The sequence below is a fragment of the Micromys minutus genome, assembly GCF_963924665.1.
Source record: "Micromys minutus genome assembly, chromosome: 18".
Taxonomy (NCBI): domain Eukaryota; kingdom Metazoa; phylum Chordata; class Mammalia; order Rodentia; family Muridae; genus Micromys; species Micromys minutus.
Window position 1 is genome coordinate 1,942,037 of NC_137953.1, and position 24,445 is coordinate 1,966,481.

The 24,445-nt window shown below is 50.2% G+C and overlaps 1 protein-coding gene across 1 annotated transcript in view; it reads right to left on the minus strand.

Moving 5' to 3' along the window:
• Positions 1-24,445, minus strand: part of TGFA (transforming growth factor alpha) — a gene marked incomplete at both ends in the record, with an annotated part of 145,693 nt that overhangs the window by 97,402 nt on the left and 23,846 nt on the right. The window contains one exon of the mRNA XM_080932119.1: positions 15,616-15,669. Coding sequence (XP_080788245.1) covers positions 15,616-15,669 — 54 coding nt within the window. The remainder of the gene's footprint in view (positions 1-15,615; positions 15,670-24,445) is intronic.

Sequence of the window (24,445 nt, forward strand, 5' to 3'; positions counted from 1 at the left end):
TTCCCATTGCACCGAGCAAGTATTTTATATACTAAGGGGAAAAATAGGATATAAATTCTTTTTAGGATTTAAGAACGGAGACGATGTATTTTTCTGTAGTAGCTTCTTTTGTTGCTCATAAAACTATAATTTTTATAACTGTCTCCCCATATTATTTGTTCTTTAATGGCCTAGTTATTCATTTCTTTCCCTCCGTCCTCCTCATTTTCGGTCATATAAATATTCTTTTTTTTCTTCTGGTACTGGAGATTAAACTCAGGGCCTCACGAATGTCACGCAAATGCCTTACTTCCTAGTCCCTAAAATACAATGTGTACAATGTGCAGTTAATAAACGTAATACAATAAAATAAATATAACAAAAATGGTTTTGCGACAGGTTTTTCACACAACCCAAGGTAACGGCACCTGGATCTGGCAGCCACAGGATGACCTTGAACTTCTCACCCTGTTGCTTTTACTCCCTGAGCGCTGGGGTGGCGCGTGTGTGTGTGTGTGTGTGTGTGTGTGTGTGTGTGTGTGTGTGTGTGTCTCCACTCCTCCTTTATGCAGGGCTGGGGATCCAGCCCAGGGCTTTGTGCCTGCTGGGCTCGCACTGCCAGCCTCTGGTTTGCATTTGCTTAGAGACTTCTCATGGTTCCATCTTTGGAATGATTCTGTCTGCTAGCATTTCTTTTAAAGTGTCGTCTAGCTTCCAAACCTAGATCTGTTTATCTCGGGTGCTTACTGACCTGTGTAAGTGTCACCCTGCCATGAACTGCCCTCTACCCAGAGGTGCGACGCCACTGTATCCCACGCCCGCTCGTGTGGCGTGTCTGGAAGAGTCCCCAGTGTCAGGGATGAAGGTCAGGAGTTGACTCAAAACCATGGTAACCAATTCAAACATGTAGGATTGGGGAGTGTGGGTTTCTATCCATGGTATGAAATTCCACTGCGTAACATATAACAGGGCCTTGATTTGCTCTAAAGCTTTGGGCTTGGAATTCCTGAAACTGCTGGGCTAGGGAGGTGGCTCAGGGGCTGAAAGTGTTTTCGGCTCCTGCAGAAGGAGCAGGTTTGGTTCCCAGCACCACATGGGGGCTCACAGCCACCCTGACCCCAGGTCCAGGGGGTCTGATGCCTTTTCTGACCTCTACAGATACCTGTACTCACATACACAACAGCCACACATACACATAAATAAAACTACATCTTTAACAATGACAATACACAATGTTGTATTGTACACATAAAATTTTAAGGTGGGGAGGAAAGTCCTCAAAACAACAACCATAGAAATAGTTATAAAACATCCCAGAAAAGATACCCTTCAAAGATGTTTGAAACACAGCTTCTGTAGAACACCTGGGAGGAATCGTTAAAAGGCGCCCTCAGGATCTATTTGCGGAACGCCACAGGTCTTTCCTTTTAAGGAAACTTATTTAGCAGGAACTGTGCTATAGCAGCTCGATGCTATAAGATTGTTCTGATTGGCACATTTGCCTTCAAGGGAGACACTCACTCTTTCAAAGCCTTCAGCTAAAGGGAAACTTGATTAAATGACACTAGGTTCACCTCTCAGGGTAAGATATAAGATATTAAAAGACACAGCGTTCCTTTAGACATGGAGAGATTTGTACCAGCAAATATTCTAATAGACAGAACCAAGTGGAAGTAATTAGAGCAATTTAACACCAGCATAAGAAAATTTACCTCTGTAAGTTGTCACGGAACACCCCGGAACAGATACAGCCATACATAGAGCCAGGTGGCGGGGGAGAAAGTGGTGCTTCACAATGGTGGGTGCGGGCTGATCATGCCACAGTGACGCTGAGGTGGGAGGGTAAGCCCCCCCAGAGGGCTGACCATATGCTAACTGTGGCAACCTCTCCCACCCCTACCAACTACAGAGAAACTGGCTTAGAAGCACCCTCTCAGAGCACAACCCAGGGAAAGCCAGGCGCAGAGGCCATAATCCCCGGGCTTCTACAGTGAAATGGGATGCAGACCTGGAGAATCCTTGAGGCTTGGAGGTCAGCTAGCCTGGCGTGTGCACTGTCAACACCGTCAAGTGAGAAGAGACCCTGTCTCCAACAAGGGAAAGGCAAGGACTGACCAGCGTTGTCCTCTGACCACATACACACACACACACACACACACACACACACACACACTGCACGTGCACCCACATAGAATTGGTTTGTTAGCAGGCATTCTGGTGGTCTGAACTTAGTCCCCAGGATTACAGTAATCATGTTAACCCTCCACTGTTCATACTTGGGGTTGTGGCTATTCTCCTTATGTGCAATTATTTAATTTGTGAAAATGGTAATTTGGTTCCTTTCCAGCCAGGGTTAAAACCAGTTCATAGCAAGTTACAAATCCTTTATAAATGTCATTGCAAAAAAAAAAATAATTAAAATCAGCTTATTTTAGCATTAATTCTTAGCTCAGCCAGTGCTAGGAAGCTGGTATTTTCTTTTCTTTTTCTTTCTTTTTTAAACAAGCAAAAAACTGACTTTACGGCAATTTCCAGCTTACAGGACAGAAGACAGAATGTCTGTCACAGGAGGTGTTGGTCACTGCTTTTGGGGACTGGCCTTCTACACCACACACTAGGCTGGAAGAGATGGCAGGTGGGACCTACAGCTAGGGTCAGGGTCCTAGGCACAAGTGTAAGACACTGTGTGTTAGTTCTCATAACCTTGATACCAAGTGGGCTCACGTAGGAAGAGAGCCTCAACTGAGGAATTGCGTCCACCAGACAGGCCAAGGCTGTGGCTGTGAAAACCCAAGCCAGTAAGCAGCTTCCTCTATAGCTCCCGCCATTGCTCTTGCTTGAGTTCGGTCCCTGACTTCCCTCAATGACAGACTGTCAGGGAGACTTGGAAGCTAAATAACCCCCCACCCCAGTGGTAGTTTGAATGAAAATGACCTCCACAGGTGCATAAATTTTCCTGCTTAGCCCCCAGTTTATTAACTGTTTGGGGAAGGTTAGGAGGTGTGGCCTTGCTGGGTAGTGTCACTAAGGGTGGGCTTTGAGGTTTCGAAAACCCATCCCAGTCTTAAGTCTTTCTCTGCCTGTGCCTGTGGATCAGGCTGTGAGGCTCTAAGCCGTGCCTGTCTGTTTCCCACCGTGATGACCACACACTAGACTTCTGAAACTGCAAGCAAGCCTCTCATTAAAATGCTTTCTTTTACTTCTAAGAGCCGCCTTGGTCACAAGGTCTCTTCACAGCAAGAGGACAGTAACTGAGACACCCCTCCGCCCCCAGATTGCTCCTGGTCAGCAGATAACCAACCAGAACACTAGAGGCTCCCTGTGCAGATGAAATCACCGGAAAGCTAGTATGGGGCTCCCAAGGGCCGGGTGTACCACTGGTGCATGAGCTGTGGGGAGCAGCCATGGGGGATGCCTGTGCCATGGGGACCAGGACTCAGGGAAGGGGATATAGCTCCAGGCTCAGGGTCTGGAGACAGTCTACAGAGAAGGGAAATGGAGGCAAGGAAAGAGGGTCCCTGATCTCGTGTCAGGAGAGGTGGAGGAAGCCACGTCTGAGGTCTGTGCATCGGTGTGGGGGATGCCCTCTGGCCTGCACTGGCTTTAGGGTTAGATGGAGATCTGTCCCACACAGAGGAGCTTCTCCAGTGCAAGTCCACACCAGCCGGGGTGTGATGGCTGGTGTTTGCTTGGTGCTGTCCGGAGTAAATCCTTTTTCCCATTCACTGGGTCCTCGTGGCCACTGACAGTTACAACTAAGGTGCTGTTTGCATCTGAGTCGTGGCCCTGAGGACTTCGCTTTGCCGCACAGCTCTTAGTGTGGCTACATTCTAGAGTTCCATGGGAGGGTTTAAGAACACCGCACTCACGTTGGGGAGTCCACCCCCAGACCTGGGAATGAGTCTCAGTAGCGAAGTAGATCTGACCCACATTAATCAAAATAAAGATGTCGGCTGTCTACATTTACTCATAAGGTGCTCAAAAAACCCACAATCTGTTGTGTATTGCCAGTGCTTGGCTTGGACTAGCCATGTATCAAGTGCTCCTCGGTAGTATGTGGCTGTGGTATGGGACAATGTGGTTCTCTACACAGTGGCCAGAAGGTTTTAGAGGTGCCTCCTTTTGGGGGAAGGCACATATGCGTGTGGCTAGAGCAGAAGGGCAGGGTTGGGGCCCTTTTACTAGAAAAGAAAGCATTTACTGAGCCAGATTTTCCTTCTTTGTTGAGACAGTATCACTATATGGCTTTGTCTGGCTTGGAGCTTGCTGTGTAGATCAGGCTGGCCTTGAGCCCTCAGGCCTGCTTTTTGCTTCATCGTGCCTGGCCTGAGCCAGACCCCAATGATATCAGTCTTTAACAAAAGAAGGGGGAGGGAGTAAGTGTCCTGAGGGGTGGGTGCTGAGGTTCATCGGTGGGTAAGTGCTTGTCTGGCATGCCCAAGGCCCTAGATTTGATCCCCAGCAGTAGATAGCCGCATACCATACTCTAAAATACACAATTACTATGTTCTAAGACACAGTGATTATCAAGGTTTGCCCCATGTTTCACAACTGTCCTGACATGGCCAGACTCCCTGCAAACTCACAGGAGGAGGCCACCACTGGACCCTAGGGAGACATACAGTCTCTGAGGCAGGACATTCATAAAGCTATACTACTTAAGATTCTAAAAAGAAACTCAACACTCGGGCTTCCGGGATCCAGACTAGGCGCAGTGCTGACAAGTGGGAGTGGTTCTTCCCTTAGACATCTCTCAGCGAGTCAGAGGGTCATGGTAAGAAGGTTTGGCAAGCTTTACTGTTGACCTGGGAACTTCCTGCACTGTGACTACCGAGCTGCCTGGCAGACAGAATACTGTACCTGAACCAGGGGACACTGCTTTTATCCCTGCCAACAGACTTTGCAGTCTACAGGGTCCCCCACGTCTCCCAGGTCTCCAGGCACAATGTCAATTCTCATCAGGATCTCCAGGGAAGTTGTGTCAGGAGCACTCATGAGCAGACACCCCGCCCCCACACATAGAGCTGGCCTATCTCACACATATCCAATTATCTATCTATCTATCTATCTATCTATCTATCTATCTATCTATCTACATATCTACCTACCTACCTACCTATCTATCTATCTATCTATCTATCTATCTATCTATCTATCTATCTATCTTGTTATCTATCTGGGGAGGGGGTTATTCTGAAAAGGCTGGGAAGTACCCACCCAGTGGTCCCTATGGTCAGGATTTAGGATTCTCCCTTGTGTTGAACACCAACTTTAAAAGAAGAGGTCACACTTTTACAGAGACATGTCACAGCCTGTCACTGTATCGGGAGGAGCCACTGGTGGCTGATTTCAGAATGACACACGTGACACCTTCCCTTTCTGAGACCTCAGAAACACCTTCCTAGATCTACTAGGCAAGGTGCGGAGGGGTGCTTAACATAGTCCAAGCCCCTCAGGGTAGAGATGAGAAAAGGCTCATGGGAAAGGCTGCTGAGTGACTGAGGGGACAGAAAAGATGTTGCTCCTGGCTCCAGGCTGCAGTTGCTGCTCAAGGCCTATGCTCTGCCCCATCCTTTTCTCCTAGGCTCACAGATCAGCCAAAGGTCACAGAAGGGTCAGGTGTGTGAGACATCTGGGAATTGGGCCATGACTTCAAGATAAGACACTAGACCTGCAATTCGCAACCTGTGGGTCATGACCCCATTAGGGTCGAATGACCCTTTCTCAGGGTTCACCTAAGACCATCTATCTACCCATCAGCTAATTACATTATGATTAATAACTGTAGCAAAATTACAGCTATGAAGTAGCAGTGAAAATAATTTTATGATTGGGGTCATGCAACGTAAGTGACTGTATTAAAGGGTCACAGCGTTAGGACGGTTGAGATACATCAGGCTAGACTCAGGACTTATCTGTGAACTGTAGCCTCCAAGGTCCCACAGCTTAGAAGCTGCCCACTCTGGCTAGAGACCCCAGGAAACAAAGCCACCATCCTGCCTCAAAGCCACATGTGCTTCCTGCCATCCCAGAGGTGACACCTTAATGGGGGAGAGGAGGCTTAGAGGCGAGAGCTCTGAGTCACTGCAAACTCATTCCAGGATCCAGCTGAGAGGAAGCAAGGGCTCCTGGGACAGGGGACTGTGGCCAAAGCTGAGGACATCTTAGCTCTTAGGGTGAGTGCTGTTCAGCCTGTTTCCCACCAAGCCCTAACAAAATGTGACTCAGGCCTCAGAATGCAGCTTCGTGGGCCCCATGCCGATGGGATCCTTGCTCTCCATTTTTATTCGGGTGAGATGCCTGTCATGGCACTGATGGGTCAGATCCACTGCCTCCATATTCAACTGCTGGGAATAAAACAGCCTCAGAAAGATGGTCTTGCTTCATAGGACCTGCTTCTCCAGGACACAAAGCAAGGATCGTATCAGGGGCAGCGGGGGAGAATGCGGAAAGAAGCTTCTGGAGCACAGGAAGGCTACATCACCCTCCTCCCCCAACGTCTCCCAGTTGTCCTCCGTCTGCTTCACGAGATGAGGGATGTGCCTAGGGTTAAGGGTGCAGAGAGGCCTTCCACTTTTGCTAAAGGTTTACAGTGTGTAACGCTCCCCTGCTTGCAAGAAGGTGGCCACTTGGTGGTTGGTTGGTCCATGGGAAATCTAAGTTGAAAATGTATTTAGTACGCTCAGCTGTTGGACACCTGAGTTTGGATGTACTAAGAACATTACACATACTACCGAGCAGAACCAGCTAAGGACAGACTCACTTTTAAATGGTGGGCTGAGAATCTTGGGGTGGGGGAGATGGCTCAGCTGGTGAAGAAGTTGCCAGGCAAAGCCTGAGGATTGGAGTTTGACCCCTCGCTCCCATGGAAGGTTTGATCTTTGAGAGCCAACTGTACTAAGTTGTCTTTGGACTTGCACACGCATACTGTAGCACGTGTATCCCCCAACATCATACACGTGATAACCCGAATTCTTAAGTTATCTTAAGTATCTCGTGTGATTCATTTACTGATGCCGAGCACAAAAGATGCCGGAGAGCAAAGAAACTAGGAGCAGAACCGTCGTGATCTAGGGATGCCTGCATTTAGTTTCCGAAAAGAGGATCGTGACTTGGGACCACGGGGCTGCTAAGGTAAACTCACTGACAGGGAGACACTCAACCAGATGCCAAGGCCACAGGGAAGGCTGCTGTACTGGGACCAGAACCTGCGGCCAGGCTGCAGGGCACAGTGTACAGGTCCTTGAACAATGCTAGTCAGGAAGTTAGTTCTAGGCTTGGACTAGCCTTGGCAAACACAGCGCTGCTCAACGCCAAGGACACAGGGAGCGACAGGCCCGTCTGCTATCAATGTGCCTGCCCTTTACTTTTGCTTCTGGCCATATTGTTTGCGAATCTGAGGTTCAACTCCATTTTTCCTACGTGGATATCATGTGTGTTTTTATTATTGTACATTTTGTTTCTTCACCAGTAGGATTTTTAAAAGCGTATTTGTGTTCTTGGAATTTGGGAGGTGGAGGCAGGAAAAATCAGGGGTTCAAAGTCATCCTCAACTATAGAGTGAGTTTGTGGCTAGCCTGGGCTCCATGAGCACTTGCCTGAAGACAACCGAGATGCTTTCTTTTTGTGACAGGGTCTTTCCATACAGATAGCCCAGGCTGGCCTCAAACTCGTGCCTCAGCTTCCCAAGTGCTAGAATCACTCTGATCAGCTCATTTACATAATTAAAATTTAAAAAGAATCATGGGTGTTTTGCCTGCATGTATGTTATGTGTGCCGCACGCATGAGTGCCCTCAGCGGTCCTAGAACTGAGGTTCCAGGGCTCTGTGAGCTGCCATGTGGGCCCAGGACTGAGCTCTGGTTCTCTGAAGGGCAGCCGGTGCTCTCAGCTAGTCATCTCTCCACCCTCCCAGCACAGTGTCGTAGGGCCACCCGGAGTCCTCGGCCTGCCTGTTCCGGAGCTGCTCCCCCTTTTGGACATCTGAAGACTCATCTTTTCACTCCCATGGGGAATAACCTGACTTCTCTCACTGTTTTTATAACGCAGATTCCCTAGAAGGGCCAAGGTGGGCCACACGCTGTGCCCGATGTTAAAGTTCTTCTTTAACAGGCTAACACTAAGCTGCTCTTGAGGGCCAGGCTGGACTACACAGCAAGAGCCTATCACAAGGTGTCGAACCTCAGAGGGGTCAGCCCGGCTTCCACACCTGTCAGCAATAGATGCTGCCATCCCAAGACAAGTACATGAGATGTTCCCAACGCTACTGTCAGTCTCAACAATACGTCAGCTCAACAGAGTAAAAACCACGACATCCGCCTTCGCTCGGGAATGGAGGGTCTCGAGGAAGTGGCTCATTTCACTGTGCCCTTCCAGATCACCGCCTGCCATTGAAGTCGGGGCAGGAATACAGACAGGAACAAGAAGCAGAGGCCGTGGGGGAGCACTGCTGGCTTCCTTATATATCACTGACCTAGGGCTGGTAGTAGGCTAGACCTTCTTGGGCCAATTAATAATCAAGACAATCCTTCACAGATGCCTACAGAACACCCTAATAAAGACAACTACCCAACTGGAGTTGATTCCCGGCAATTCTAGGCTGGGTCCAATAGTCAGTTAATACCAGGACAACCAGGACATTGAGTAGACAGTTAATACCAGGACAACCAGGACACTGAAGGCAGCAAGTTGCTCAGCAGGCACTTGCTGTTTAGGATTCCCAGGTTATTCTGGACTTGGGGTGCTGGGCTCCTCTTTTTCAGGTCTAACTATAGAAGCTGCCTTCCTCCTCCATGTCACTGCCCTCTGGTTCTTTGTCACCCTTCAGTTTTCCTCTTCTGTTTCTGTCAATCAGATTCCCCACTAAGAATCTGACTTCACTAAGGCAGGTGCAGAATGACCGGCCTAAGACGTTCTCAGGGAAGACAGAGCGATGGCGCAGCCTGTGCATGACCCCTGGGTCTCTGTGTGGGCCTAATGCCTGTGGTGCTTGGGTGGGAGGGTGCTGGGTTTTGTTGTTGTGGGTTACGAGTTCTGCTTTTGACAGGATTTATGCTTCAGATAGACGCTCTCCTTGGCCATGCCACAGCCACAGCTTGGGAGAGTGGCCAATCAGGTGGGAAAGCTGCTTAGCGCCCAGTTGTCGAAAGGTGCAGCTCAACGAAATGGGTTGGAACTGAGGCTAAGGGCAGCGTCTTCATAGTGTACGAGCATGGCTTTCTGGAGAGTATCTGTCAGTCTCGGCCCCGGCTCTGTCTGCCCTTTGGATGTTACAATCATTGCTGTTGACCCTGTAATCCCAGCACTTGAGAGGTAGAGGCAGACGGATCGGGAGTTCAAGGCCAGTGTCACCTACATATCAAGTCAAAGGTCAAGGCCACATGACCTTTTGGGCTACACATGACCCTGTCTCCAAAGACCAAACCAGATCAGACCAAGCCAATCATCACCCTCCTTTGGCAGAGCCAACACTTGGTACTCCTCAGGGCTGTATACGATGAATGCCTTCTGCCCTCTGGCAGAACTTTCTCAGCAATGTGTGTAAAATAAACGCCAAACACTACAAACAAACTATGAATTTTAGCACCTGCCCTGCATCCTCCGAGATGGCTGCTCTACTAAATCATGCCCTTAGGACACCCAGCGTCAAGCACTCTCTTCCTCTTCAGGCATCTTGGATCAAGGCTCTCAGCGCAAGCTGAGGTCAGTGGCCTTTTTAGTTGACAGCCAATTCCTGTTCCTACCAGTCAGCTCCGATGTTTACCAAGTGGCCATTGTGTTGTGCTCAAACCTGTTTATGCAAGTTGTTCTCATCAGTGCATTTGCACAATTTAATTATTCATTGTGCAAAATTAAAGAAATATCTGCACAGGAGAGAGCTACTGTTCCTGGGAGTTTAGGCCCCGGATGAAGATGAGCACATTAAAAACTGATTTGCTGCCTGGCTCCCACGTGGGGGAAATGAGGGGCAGAGACAGGAGAAGCCTTGAAAGCACATGGGTCAGTTAGCCTGGGAGATGGCAGAAAAAAAGAATAGAGACTTTTTCTCAGGCAAGATGACAGCCACAGACCGACACCTAAGTCCTTGCACTGTACACTGAAAGCCTCTAGCCCACGGGAGTCCACGAATGCTTCTGAACATTGTTCATGTCCTTCCTAGAGTCACTCTGAACCTAGAGGTCGAAAAGCCACCGCTTAATCTCTTTCCTTTATTTCACTGATAGGAAACTGAGGTGCCTGAAGAATTAAAGGCTTTGTCAATGTCTCTCAGCCCCTGGAGCAAATCCCTTCCTGTGTTCTGTTTTCTCCTGGAGCAGCAGACTCAGCACAATTCCCTCTGCAAAGGATAACAGGTAGAGGCAGTGGGAGCTCCGTAAAGAGTGAACTTGGTAAAGCGCTTACTGAGCTCGCATCCCCAGCCCCCCTGCAAAAGCCAGCAGAGATAGAAATCTGTAATCCCAGCCGAGGGAGGCAGAGACAGGAAGATCCCTGGTGCTCCGTATCCCCCACCTGACAGCACCAACAAACTTTCGGTTCAGTGAGACTGTCTCAAAAAATAAGGTGGGTGGCTCAGCAGCTGAGAATGCTTCCAGTCTTGGCAAGACTGGGGTTTAAGTTGGGGTTCAGTTTCCAGCACCCATATGGTGGCTTCTCAGTCATTTGTAACTCTAGCTCTAGGGAATTCAACACCTTTTCTGGATTCTGCAAATACGCCTACACACACAAAAAACACAAACATAGGCAGCCACATATACAGAAATTAAGAGAAAAAAAAATCTTAGGACCAAAACCAGAAATAAAATAAGCCAGCAAGCTGTTGAGTATGACGCTGTCTGTCTGTCAGCCTCTAGTCTCAATGTGTATGTATAAATACACAAGCACATACACACCTGTACACACACACACACACACACACACACACACACACACACACGCACGCACGCACAACAGGTAAGATGAGGAAGTAGATGACAAAGGATCGAACCTTTGACGGCAGGAAGAATCATTCCATCCGGCTGCTGCTGCTCCTCTGTGCAAGCGCCGTGCAACCACACACAGGTGTGTGTGGTTTTATCCCCTGTGTGACACAGTAGGGCCTCTTGAGCGGGAGACAGAGATTTGAAGCGGATGAACCATGTACCTGGGTCAAACACGTGAGCCTTCTAATTTTAGAATGACTTCAGCTTCACGTGTGGGAAAACTGCAGACAAAGGAATCGGGAAGCAGTTTGAAGTTCTGAAAAGCTTTTGTCGAAGGAGGTGAGCAGTGAGGAGAGGCCTGGATGGCTGTCTGTCTGTCTGTCTGTCTGGCCCATCCGACCTGCTCTTCTTCTGTGCAGCCCAGATACTCATCTCAGCAGACTGGAGTCCATGGTCCCCACAGGTGCCCGACCTGGGCACCACCTCCCCAGGAAAGTAAGAATGGTGATAAGCCCTACAAAGAACCCCATGCTGATGTTTCTCTGTTCATCGTATTTTTTCTTACGTCTTCCAGATACTGAATTCAACAAGCTAGTAAACACTTGGGGGCTCGGGGAGTCAGAGGGTGTACAGAGCCAATCTGAAGCGTGTGCAGGTGGGTAGGAACTTGGCTCCCAGGGGCCCAGAGGGGCCTTAGCCACACCTTGGTCGTTACAGTGAATTTCATGAGGAAAGAACCAGATGAACGGCCTGGGAATGTTCAGTCCTGCTGAGGGCGAGGCCAGCGGTGGCCCAACAGCTTTGCCACTGAGGTGCATTCTGCCCTTTTAAAGAGGGTATTGAGAAGTGCCTTTTGAAGATATGCCACAGCTTTTTCCCTGGGGAGGGCGTAGCTGGTGTTCTAAGCTGTGGGTGCCAACGCCCTCTCCTGCCTCCAGCTGATGTGTCTCTTTGACTTTTATAAACAGACAGGGATAAAAGTTTATGTTCCAAACCTGAGAACATTGATTTCACTTCTGTGGCATTTTATGGTCTAAATGACACACTGAACATTTAGTGACACTCCCAAGAAAGGTTCACAGGCTGTGTCATTAACCTGCCAGGTTGGCCCCTGGAGGGTCAGGGAGAGATGTCTGGTTTCTTTGTAGGATTCTAGTCCCTGGACCAGGCAGGGCAGGGGCACGCTTTCCGTGCACGCTCGGCAGAGATCTCTCTGCCCCCTGGCTAGTCGGAACCCCTTCTCACCAGGCCTGTATTTCTGGGTCTCCGCTGTTCCTGGTGGCAGATTCTAGCAAGCAGAGGGTTAGGATCTGAAGACACAAGAGCATCCTAGAGATGCAACGTCCCAAGAGAATCAAATGCATCTGTCCTGTATGGAGCAAGGACCCAGCTGTACTGAAGCCCACAGATGTTCAAGTCCTTTCAGGAAATGGTGTAGATTATACATGGACATTACACTCATGTTCCCACAGATTTAGTATTTTTTTCTTTTTGCTCATGCGTACATGTGTGTGGTTTGTGTGTGTGTGTAGGTGTGTGTGTGGTGTGGTGTATGTGTGTGTGTGTGTAGGTGTGTGTGTGGTGTGGTGTGTGTGTGTGTAGGTGTGTGTGTGGTGTGGTGTGTGTGTATGTAGGTGTGTGTGTGTATGTAGGTGTGTGTGTGGTGTGGTTTGTGTGTGTATGTAGGTGTGTGTGTGGTGTAGTGTGTGTGTGTGTAGGTGTGTGTGTGGTGTGGTGTATGTGTGTGTAGGTGTGTGTGTGGTGTGGTGTGTGTGTGTATAGGTGTGTGTGTGGTGTGGTGTGTGTGTGTATGTAGGTGTGTGTGTGGTGTGGTGTGTGTGTGTGTGTGTGTAGGTGTGTGTAGGTGTGGTGTGTATGTGTGTGCAGGGAGGCCCAAAGTTGATATCAGGTGTCTCCTGCATTCTTGTTCACTGTATTTTTTGAGGCAGGGACTCTCTCTGTCTCAGTTCATCTAGCTTTGCCAGCTTGCCGTAAGCTGTCTCACCTCCCACATGCTGGGATCACGGGGAACCCCAATGCCTGTCCATTTCATACATGGGTTCTGCCATCTCCCTAGCCCCTCCCATGCATTTAGAACAGCCTCTTCATTACTATATACATAAACAGTACATAAACAGTGGCCACGCTGTTGCTGTTTTGTAAACAGTCTGGGGAAGAAAGTCTATACATGTTCGCTATGGTTGCCGTTTTTTTCCCAGGTATTTTTGACCCGTTTACCCTTTGGCTTTAAGATGCAGCACCTGTAGATATGGAGGGTCAACTCTGCATGGCAGTGAGACCACCATTTCCCTACCTGGCTGTGTGCAGACATCACCAATCGATCCCTGACTACAGTGCTCCCTAAAAACGTGACGGCATCCTCAGGATCTTCCTACCAGCCGCCGAGGCCTCTCCTTGTCCATCAGGACAGCATGGGGAGATTCTCAGGCTATGGCTCAGTCCCACAGATGAGGGCACTGGTCTAAGCAGATACTTGAGAACTAACATGCTGAGGAAACTCGGAAAGTCTGCAAGCAAGTGGCCCCACCACAGGATCCTGGCCTCCTCCCCAAGGCTCCGTGTTCTTCGCTGTCCCACCCAAAGTAAATGCCTGAGACGCGTTCAATGATGCAACCCAGTTTCCCACACCTCTGGCCCCCTCCACCCTCTGGATTTTGGGGATCTAAGAAAAAAGAACAAAATAAGATCTTACTAAGAAAGGTCCAGGGCAACTGTCTGCTCTAATGGCATGCATGTTTCTCCCAACGCATAAAAAAAGCTCACGAGACAAACCCTGTGCTCCTCTGAACCCGTGTCCCACCCTTGGTTGGCAGGGAAGCCTGCAATTTCCTCTCCACAGTGCTCTGTGGTGCCGGGCTTCACCCTGTGAGTGCCAGCAGTCCTTCCTTACAGAGTGAGGAGCCTTGCCCGTTTGTCTCAGTCCCGAAAGGCCTTGTCTGAACACCTAATGGAAGCTTCTGGAATGTAGTATATGAGCCCACCAACACCCAGGGCACAGAGGGAGAGGAGCTCAGATATTGAAGTCACTCAGTATATAAATAAATACACTTCCCCCCAAACAGTGTTCACCTGAAAAGAAACATGAGCATCGGATAACATAAGAAAACTCCAGAGTAACCACAAATTAAAACTGAGGGCTGGGGAGGTGGCCTAGTCAGTAGAGCACCTACTGTTCAAGTGTAGGGATCTGAGTTCAAGCCCCAGCGTCACCTTAAAGAGGATGTTGCTGAGTGCTTTAATCCAAGCGCCTGGAGGCAGAGACAGAAGGACCTTGCTGGCCAGCCTGTCTAGTCCAACTGGTGTGTTTCCAACTACTGAGAGACCCTCTCTCAAAAAAGATGGGCAGCGTTTATAAGGATGATATCCAAAGCATCTGGCCTCCATGTGCGTGTGAACACATGCACACCTATGCACACAGGAACCCAAACATGCATGAGCTGCCCCTACCTCAGGATTTCAGCCATAGGGGAGGCAGATTGGGGTGGCACAGACTAAGCAGTCCTGTCACTAAAGTCACTTAAGAGAAAGTGTGACAGGCAAGCCCTGATTAGTCACCCAGCCTTTGGAGAGTTCAGTACCACACAGTCATACTGTTTGAACTTGACTGCTGGCCCCTCTCCCCAGATCCCAGGTTATAAAGTGCAAAGAGAACCAGTCCCATATCTAAATCATCCACCCAACTGAGAACAGCCGGAGGCTGGACAGGTAGCCACCTCCGGGGCCCCAAGGGAGCAGACTCAAGTTGGATATCCACAGACCCTGTTTGTCTATGTGAATAGAGACTTGAAAGGGCAACTTTGCCAAGGGTACTTTTCCAACTGATGGCTACATCAGTCTTTGCCACTATCCCAACTTGTCTCGAGAGTGATTCAGCTAGCCTGCAGGTCTCCGTACCTAACCGGGCTGGCCAACTCCCAAAGCCTGCACACTTCAGGTGCACGGTTTGGTCAAGAAGGGTGCAAGGCAGAGCAGGGCACACACAGCATCTCAGCCCCCGGATCAGCCTGGTGATATTCCCATCGGGTACCAGAACAAGTGGCCTCACGTCCAAGTTCCCTCACACCCAGGCTGTAAGAGTTGCTATGGTATCTGATTCTTGCCAGATGGCTCAGTGGGTAGTTCCTGTCATACGACCATGAGTACCCAAGTACATGCACACACTCCTGTCCCAACTCACAGAAAAGCAGTAATCAAAATCATTAAGACCACCATTACTATACACAAACAGAAGCCACTGGCTAGGAGCCCATGAAACAAAATAGGTTTCCCAGGGACACTGAGAAGGTGGGGACTTTGTCTCCCAACTCTAGGGGGCGGAGAGAGAGAGAGAGAGAGAGAGAGAGAGAGAGAGAGAGAGAGAGAGAGAGAGAGAGAGAGAGAGAATATCTTACTAAACCTAAACAAAGAAATAAACCTAAACAAAGGTGTCACTGGGCAGAACTGGGCAGGAGCTTCAGAAATCTAGTCATCAAACAAACTGGTCAAGTACAGACAGCTTCAAGCTCTTCCTGCAGGACCTACTTCACCTGCTGGTACTGGGCATCTGTGAACAGGCTCTGTGAAGAGGTGGGTCGTGAAAGCTTTCCAGTACAGCCTCCTCTGCCTGCTCAGAGGTCAGGGAAGTGTCCCAGGGAGGGAGCTCTCCAGATGAGGGGCAGGACCCACACCCCATCCACACCCAGCCAGGAGGGACTCACCACTCAGGGGGGACGTGCTGTTCTCCAGAGCCTGGCAGACAGCTAACAGGACACCTGTGGGGGAAGCAGAGAGGATGGGTAAGTGTCTCTTCAGAAACAGACTTCCTTGGAGGCCAGGCCCTTTGAAAGGCAAAGACTTCAGGAGGGGCCAATAGTTGTGTCTGGCCACCTTTTTTGAGGGGCTCAGTGCAAAGGAAAGCAGAGGGCCTTGTGCCAAGACTAGGGAATACATGCTCATGGGAGGGAGCGGAGGGAACCGTCCGTGTCTTTCTCTGCCTGTTGTGGAGTTTCCCCTTTGCTGGGTATGTTGTTGCCGTCTTTTGGGTATGAGGGTACGGGTTGGGAACAGCACCCCCGTATTCACACAGCACAGGGGCCCCTGCATGGCAGTTAGACTCCCCTCTAGCTGAAGCAATGTGCGGAGACATAGCTGGGGTACAGCATCTATGCTTTGACCTCAGAGCATTGCAGCATCGCAAACAAACATATGAGGAGCCCAGCTGAGGACAGTTGGTGAGAGCTGTCACCACACTTTTCTTCGAGAGGTCATGGGGTGTATTTAGGCATGTCCAGGCCCCGTTAGGTGCTGAGTGTGGTAGGGACAATGATCTGTGAATAGAAGCCCAGTGATGGCACTAGGCAGGACCCTGGGAACTAAAGCTTCTATTGGCTTCCCTGATGAGACACACAGACTCTAATACATCCATTAGGACTCCAAGACAGCGCGGTGTCAACCCACACACAGAGCCTCTCCATGACCTGTAAAGACACCTCTGCCAACAGGTGACCTGTGTGTGTCATCATGTTATAGTGGTGGAAGTTTCCGGAAACAGAGCCGAGAGTTCTCATAAGAAGGAAGCTCTTGTGAATCCTGAGGGCAGAGATATGCCTCAGGTAGCCCTGCAGAGGAGGCTGGGCCTCAGGCAGACCATTCTAGAAGGCCGACTCCCCAAGCCACTACAGAAGTCAAGATAGGTTTTGTGTGCCCCTCTACCCCATGATCTCAGAGAGTGGAACCGTGGACTCCTGTTTCTTAGAGGAGGCCTTTCCTTCCTACAGCTCACATGTTCACAGGATTCTCCAGACATGTTTCAGAGGGACATCTGCCACGCATGCACCCAGGGTTCCACTCCTGCCAGAGCCAGGAACAGTTGGGGGCTGAGCCTACGGATCCATGTGCCAATCATGTCCTGATGCTGTGAGGCTCTGCCACAAACCACTGTGGGCAGAAGTCAGCCAGTGACCCATGAGCAGTCAAAGCTGACACGGAGGTGCCTGGCATACCTCAGGACAGGGAGTTACGACCAGCCTGTCAGCAACTGTTCCAACCACTGAGTGACCCTGATGCCACCTCCCTGCCTGAACCCTTCCTGTCAGGGCAAATTGCACAAACCCAGTACCTAGCCTGGCCCTGCCAGCTTCTGGAGCAAAGACAGGAGATTGCGTGTGTGCCGGGGCCAGTCCCTTGGCTGGCACAGAACTCCTTCATCCCCTCCTTCTTTCTTACCTGACAGCTGCCAATTGCCAAACTCAAAGGCATTTCAGGAATTAATTAATGGCTACTGAGAACATGTTCTCTGAGGAACACTTCGTTTTTATTTATGATTCTAGAAAGGTGACAGTAACAGTCCCCTGCTGTACTCTCAGTTCCCATGATGCCTAGCTCCACTCTAGCTGCTATGGGCCTTGGGTCAGGCAGAATGAGGCTGAGGCTCTCTTCGCAGGTTCCTGTATCCTTGCCCTGTCCATTTCTCGGCCCTGGATGGTAGGTCCTTCCCAGCCTCCCTGCCCTTGGGGATGCCCGGGAAACAGAGGCTTAGAAATCTGCTCGAGTTCCTGTGTTGAGGCTTGAGTTTGCCCACTTGCAATGTGCAAGACACCATGAAGGGACTGTGCCCTGGCTGGTCTGACACACCAAAGGTGCGTCCCCCCCACCTCCCGGTGTGACCCTCCTGGCTTAACCCACAGACCTAGAGGTCTTCCAGAGACCACAACGTCACCTCTTGAGATGTTTTTCTCCTTGCCCTCAGTTTTCCTATAAGCTAGGCCTGAGGGATGCTCTATCTGTACGTGCTGGGGACCAGCAGTTCCCACACATGGCCTGGTGTCTGAAGGCCTTCTAGGAACATGTGGCCTTGGCAGACACGAGGCTCTGAGAAGCCAAGGGGACACCACAGAGCTGGCTGTCACCACCAGAGCACAGAAAGATATAGTCTAGGCTGGGACTCAACAGCAGGAAGGAGCCATTAGTCCCTCTAGGCTGAGTGTCAAAGCCACCTGGCACTGGTCCCGAGGATGGGAAGGCAGGCTGTAGGGCCACCCAGCTGGCTCTCCTCCCCCGAGGACAGGCAAACTTTCAAGGCTGTCTTGCCCGGGTCTCATTCTCATGTCTGTTTAAGTAGCTACAAAGTGGGGGAAATCCCAACTGCAGACTTCAAAAAGAAAAGGAGGCCAGTGAGTCGTGTTGAGGGAAAAGCCACACGCAACGGAAGTGTATCGTTAGGGAAGCCTGGTCTCGGCTCACTGGGAGCCAGGCCTCAAGGCAAGGCGAACTCTCCACACTTATAATACTGCTGTTTGCCACTCGGAAACTGTTGATAGGAACGAGGCTAACCCACGCATTGTGGGGTTGCCGCTGTGGATCAAACCTATCCATGATGGAATTGTCAGAAATGCCATTTTGAGAGGCTGGGCACTCCTGTTCCCCTGGGTCCTAGGGCACCCACACTTTAGCTCCACTCCTGTCTGAGATCGACAGTCCTGGACAGGGACCTCTATCCTCTTTTCCCATCGTTTGGTAATCACTTCTTCTGGAGACATTCGGCTGTAGTGCCCAGTCCTGAGAGGGGCCATCTTTAGGCTCCCGGACGTCCCAGCAGAGGTGAATATGTCTACCCTGGCCTCTCTTGCAGCCTGTGTTTGCTCCTAGGCTCTTATCTCCTCAATGGAGTAGCTCACTGGGAACCTAGCAAGAGTTCCATGTTGCTCCTGTGCCTGGACCTCGATGGTTGGTTTCAGAGGGAAGAACTAGGTTGGGAAAGGTTCTGGGGTCAAAGAAAGATGGGAAGGTGGACCATGGTCACAGCAGGCACCTTTGGGTGCAGATGCTCTGGGCTCAAGAACAGCGTAGGGTATGAGTGGGCTGGAGTTGGGTTCGAGTGGAACAGAAGAATACGTGAGCACTTGGGGGTTGCTAGCCCTTTTCCCTTCTTATGTCATTTGAGATGGAGAGCAATGAGGGACAGAGGAGAAGCCTCAGAAGATGTGACTATGTGCCCAGTGGGACTCTGTAGCTTAGCACAAGGTCACCCAGGCTCCCAGTGGCACAAGAATTCTTGTGAATGGGTGACCTAGATCCTAGGCTCTGCCAACACAGACCTGTAAGCATCTTTCTTGCCTTACAAATTCGCAAGTGGAGAAGAGCCTCCCGGTCTCTCCCGGGAAGAGGTGTCAGTTTACACTTGGCCCCGCGCCCAAGGGTGCTATGCAGTAGCTCCTTGAGGAAGTCAGGCAAAGCTGCAGAGGAACCTTAGAGGAACTGGCCAAACAGGACAGAGAGAACTCTGGGGACAGTGAGGCAAGGTGTTTGGAAAGACAAGAGACCCAAGAATGAGTCACTTAAACAGATGGCTTCATGGGACAGAGGGCTCTTTTCCATTGCCGCCCCACCTCCAGAGCAGTCCTCCAACTCGCAGGAGGGACCTTGGCACCCAGGAAGAGAATTTAGTGGGGAAGTCACTTGCAAAGGCCAGCGCTGTGTCAGGAGGTGGGTCCTGATACAGCGTGGGACGGGAGTTAGGGGTGGTTGTGACCTGCCACAAAGGCTCTTAACTACCGAGTCATCTTTCCAGCCCCTTGTTACTTTGCAGGGACACAGGGCATTTGCCTGGCCTGGAAGTTGGCCAGCTCTAGGAATCTGCCTATCTCTGCCTCCTTATCCTGGGATTCCAAATGCATACCAGCGGAGCTGACTTTTTCTATGGGTTCTGGGGATTGAAGTTCCTCATACTTTCAGGGCACCCACCGTAATGATCAAACCGTCTTCCCAGCCCAGTCTTTTTCTTAATTTTTTGGAATTTTCTTTTGGAATATTTGCGTGTAGATGTTGAGATATCTTGGGAACAGGAGCAAAGTCACAAATAGAAAATTAATTTGTTTCATATGCATGTTGTATGAATAGACTCGGTGTCATTTGGTTCAGTAACTCTAGGGTGCCGGCCTGGTGACAGGTGACCCACTCCAGAAGGTCAGATGTGGAATCTTCCCCCTTGAGGCCTCATGTGGGCGCTTAAAACTTTGCAGGCTTTGGGCCTCAGGCTTTCAGGATAGGGACACACACTTGTGTAATGGTTCTGTTCTGGAGGCAAGAAGGTGCCAGCACAGCACCAGGCTGTAGACTCCATCCCAAGCACTGCAACCCCAAACTCAGGGAGTAGAGATTCAAGTAGCATAGGTTCGAAGCCATCCTCAGCTACGTAGAAAGTTTGGGGACAGATCTGCTACTTGAGTCCTTGTCTCAAAAGAAACAAAACAAAACAAAAAAAAACCCACTTTCTTCCAAAGTCAAATACTTTCTTTCCCTTTGGCTAAGGCAAGGCATGCTCAGTAGAATGCGGGGATCTGGGCAGACAGGAGCCCAGGGCTTAGGTTTGTCTAGGGCTGTGTTTTCTTCAGTAAGTCTTCCTCCTCTCCCTCTCCACTCTTTCCCTCTCCTTCCTCCTTTTCTGCCAGGGTAATTGAATTCATAGCAATCCTCCTGTCCCTGCCTCCTGAGAGCTAGGGTTAGAAGCATGTGCCACCACGCATGGGTCAGTTTCTTTTTTCTAGCACAGGACTCTGTCTTTAGGTGGCTGAGACTGGCCAAGTCTCCAGATTACGGGCAGCTACGAAGACAGAGGGCTGTCCACCTTCTTAGCCAGCTAGCGGGGACAAGCAAATTTGTTTTGACCCCTTCTGAGTAAGTTCTCTGTCTGGAATTAGGGGCTAGGTCATATTAACTGTCTGCACACCGTCCCAGCAAGGGGTACTTCTATGATAATTTTATCTTCCCTTTTTACATGGAATAATAAAAACTCTGGAGGAGAGCAAATCAGGGTCCTTCCCTCAGCTGCCTGTCCTACCAACCTCTGGGATCCCTTAAACAGCTAATGTCATACTGGCAAGCCTAAGGTGATATCTTCTGGTGACTGTGTGTCGGTGGTTCTCAGCTTGTCCTCCAGCGTCACTGGAAAGCTCAAAGAAATTTTCCACATCCTTCTAGGTCTAGGAGAGACGCTCAGAGACAGAGAGGTGGGGAAGAGGCAAAGGGGTTGGGTACCCCAGCCTCTGCTGCTTCTGATTTAGATATGCCTAGACTTTGCCACAGACCTGGGTTCACGCCCTTGTCAGTCTGTAACCTGGAAGCTTTGACACACTCTAAGGTGCTAAGCCTTGGACTCCCTCTGCCAAACACGAATAGGATCTCCTCAGAGGACTCTGGCAAAGATGAGGTGAAATGGACACATCACTTCCTGTATGCCCACTGGCCCTGGCGGCCAACCTGACTACCCTGATGTTGCTTCTTCATGCATCAGAACGCCCCAGAATCCAGGGTGGCAGCAACAGCTGCCCACCTTACCCTCCCTCAGGACTCTTAGAGGAGACCGCAGCAAAGGGAACGCTTGAGAGCCAGGGTCTCGCTGCTGAAGCCACTGGTACGCCAGGACACTGACCTTGCTTTTAGGATTAAAAAATCCTCACTGTCTACTTATGCCAATGACTCAAACATCTACACATGGAGAGGAGGGTCAGACTGGGGGAAGATGTAAGGCAGCAGGAAGGAGGGGGGAAGCAAGAAAAAGAGAGGGAGGAGGAAATGCTGTGGGTCTGGAGGTGGCACTGCTGTCAGAGGTTCTGAGTTTGGGTCTATCACCCACATCACGTGGCTCACAACCTCCTGTAACTCCAGGGGATCCAGCACCTTGGTACCTGAGCTCAGGTGTGTACGCAGACACACACAGATGCACAAGCACATACGTGCATGTGCACACACGCATATACACATATACACACACACTTTAAAAAAGTCTTTTGTTTTTTTTTTTTTTTTAAAAGGAAAAAGGCAAGCAAGAAATCTGAGATCTGTGATCTTCCCTCTAAATATTCAAGACACTTGGGGCAGTGGCAGTGAGCTCAACTATCACACTGAGGCAGAGGCTGACAGCATAAGCTGCCGAAGTCACCAAGACCATCCCAGATGCTTGTCCTGACTCTGGCCCCAAACACCATCCCCAGCCTCACCCTCCAACAGGGCCTGTTCCCCAAGTCACAAGGTCAAAAATAAACTCACGTCCTCCTCCGCCTCCTGTTTCAGGCAGAGCTGAAGACCAGGTCAGCCCCTCCCTTTACTTTGCAATCCAAGCCAAGCCCTCCTACACGGCCAGCCCCCACACGGACACTTCATCCATCCCTGGATCCCCGCCTCCCCAGGCTAGGCCTCAGTGCGTCTCAGGGTAGAGGTTTGGCAGTTGCCAAACCGGTTCTTCTGAGGCCTTCCTGCCTTTGTGCTGGCTGCCTAAGAGAGGTGTGTGTGTGTGGGGGGGGGCAGAGACACAGATACAGAGAAACAGAAAGACAGAGAGACAGTCAGTCAGACAGACAGACACACACACACAGCACAAAGAGCCAGCACTCTGGACCAGGTTCTTTCCCAACCAAAAGGAACAACAATGTTCTCCCCCCAAATTTTCAAACACACACACATCACACACACACCCCCCCCTGCGCACCCCCACCACACACATATGCACACACACACCACACACACACACCCGCACACACCCCCACACACACACCACACAGCCACCAGGCCCCAGATGTACTGCACCCACATACCCCTGCTGCCTCTCCCTACTGCTTAGACTCCCACTGTCTACATCGGGGACAGCCAGGCATCCCAAGGTCCCCACTCAGCACATGGCTTGCAACTTTGACCTCTGTGCAACTGTCGGAATCTCTTCCTTCACTGTAAAAGGTCACAGAATCCATCTCTTGGACAGAGTCATTGTAACACGGGAATTAGGGGGTTTGTGGGAAACCCACCGGGGGCACTGAGTGAGCATTTTTTCTCCTTTATTTTATTTTAGAGACAGGGTTCAGTTAACAAAGCCCAGGCTGACCTTCAGTGTACTATGTAGTCAAGGATGACCTTGGATTCCTGATCCTGCCTTCATCTTCCTAGTGCTGTGTCTCAGGCTTGCCCTGCCACACTAGATGGCTCTTATAAATAGCTGTTTAGGGCAATGGATTGCTAATCACCCTGATTACAGCTGTTGCATACTTTAAAACATCACATTGTACTCAGAAATGCAAACGACTTGTGTGTATGCAAGTGGGCAGGTAACTGTCTCTAAAGTGTTCTCTCATGTCCGGGTACCTCCCTCCCCCACCTCCCCCTCCCCCTCCCTCCATGGAGGGCATGTCTGACACCCCAAGGTCCTATGGGAAACAATCTTGCCCTTTTGATCCCCCCGCCCCCTTCTTTTCCCCCTTGAGATTTGTCCCACTTATCTGTCTGTCCCCGGGGTGTGGTGTTTCCTGTGTCCACTATCCCCATACTTGGCCTAACGTCTGGTACCCGCTTTGGTTTGACTGGGTTTCTCTAAGAGGTCTCCCTATCGGGACGAGAACCAGGAGGGTGATCACAGAAACCCACCCTTCCCCAGAGTTCTCTGCTTAGATTCCATTCCTTCTACATCTCTGACTTTCCTTTTTTATTCAAATTTCAGGGGAAATGGAGCCATTCGTTTGTTCATTCATTCAAGTAGTGACTGAGTATTTATTACTTTGGCCAAATACATGGGGACAAAGAGGTCCGTCACTCACGACCCACACAGTCCTCTTCCTATAAGCCACCCTTCCACTTTTTAAAAACCACGGCAACGGAACATTAGAAATGGCCTCTGAGGAGCTCAAGGCGGAGTGAGGTGATTGGCCTGCCCCAGTGGAGCCAAACTGTCCCACAGTGCCACCACCATCTGTCTGTTCCCCTGGCCCTTTGCTCAAGCTCAGTGGAGGCACCAGGTTGGCCTGTTGAATGACTGGGCTGAGCAGCCGCAGATACAATCCAGAGGGATTTCCTAACTTGTATCTAATTTGTGTCTGCTAACAGGTGGTGTTAAATTGTCTCATTTGATCTGGAAAATCATGACTCAGAGATTCTCCTCTTTGGTGGGCTGTGGAACTGGTCTACCCAGTGACCCTGATCTTTCCCAGGGAGGTTTCTATCTTCTCAATCTCGGCTCTCTCAGACTGCTCCAAGGAGACCCGGGTGTATCCATGGAAGACAGCACGACTAGTGTGCACTTGGGCTCCTTAAACAGGAAAGGAACCCCATGGCCGAGTTAAAGCATCCGAGTTCCTGTCAGGTTTACATCCGAGTTTTTCTTCCTGGGTCCAGGGAAGAAAGAATCTACCTGGTCCAGGTTGACTAAACACATTAGCTCACTTGTCCCCCGTGAAACTGCTCCCACTTCTGGCCATGCACCCGTCACTCCTGCAAGCAGGGCCGTTGACTTCCCGGAGCTACCGGATGCTTATCTGTACCAGCACGAGTGATAAGTCCCCACTTGGCTCATCTGGGGTTCCCGGTTTCTCTCTCCCTCGCACAGCCCCCGACCCTGTTTCCCATAGTCTCCGAGTTATAAAAGCTACTTAGTGATTGTCTTTCCCTGCATCAGAGGTCAAGCGAGTGTTTGCCGTGTACTTAGATGTGTTTAGAGTTTAGATCCTAACTACTAAATGCCCAAACCCGACATCACAGACCCGAGGTCGGCAGTCAGCCAGACTGCAA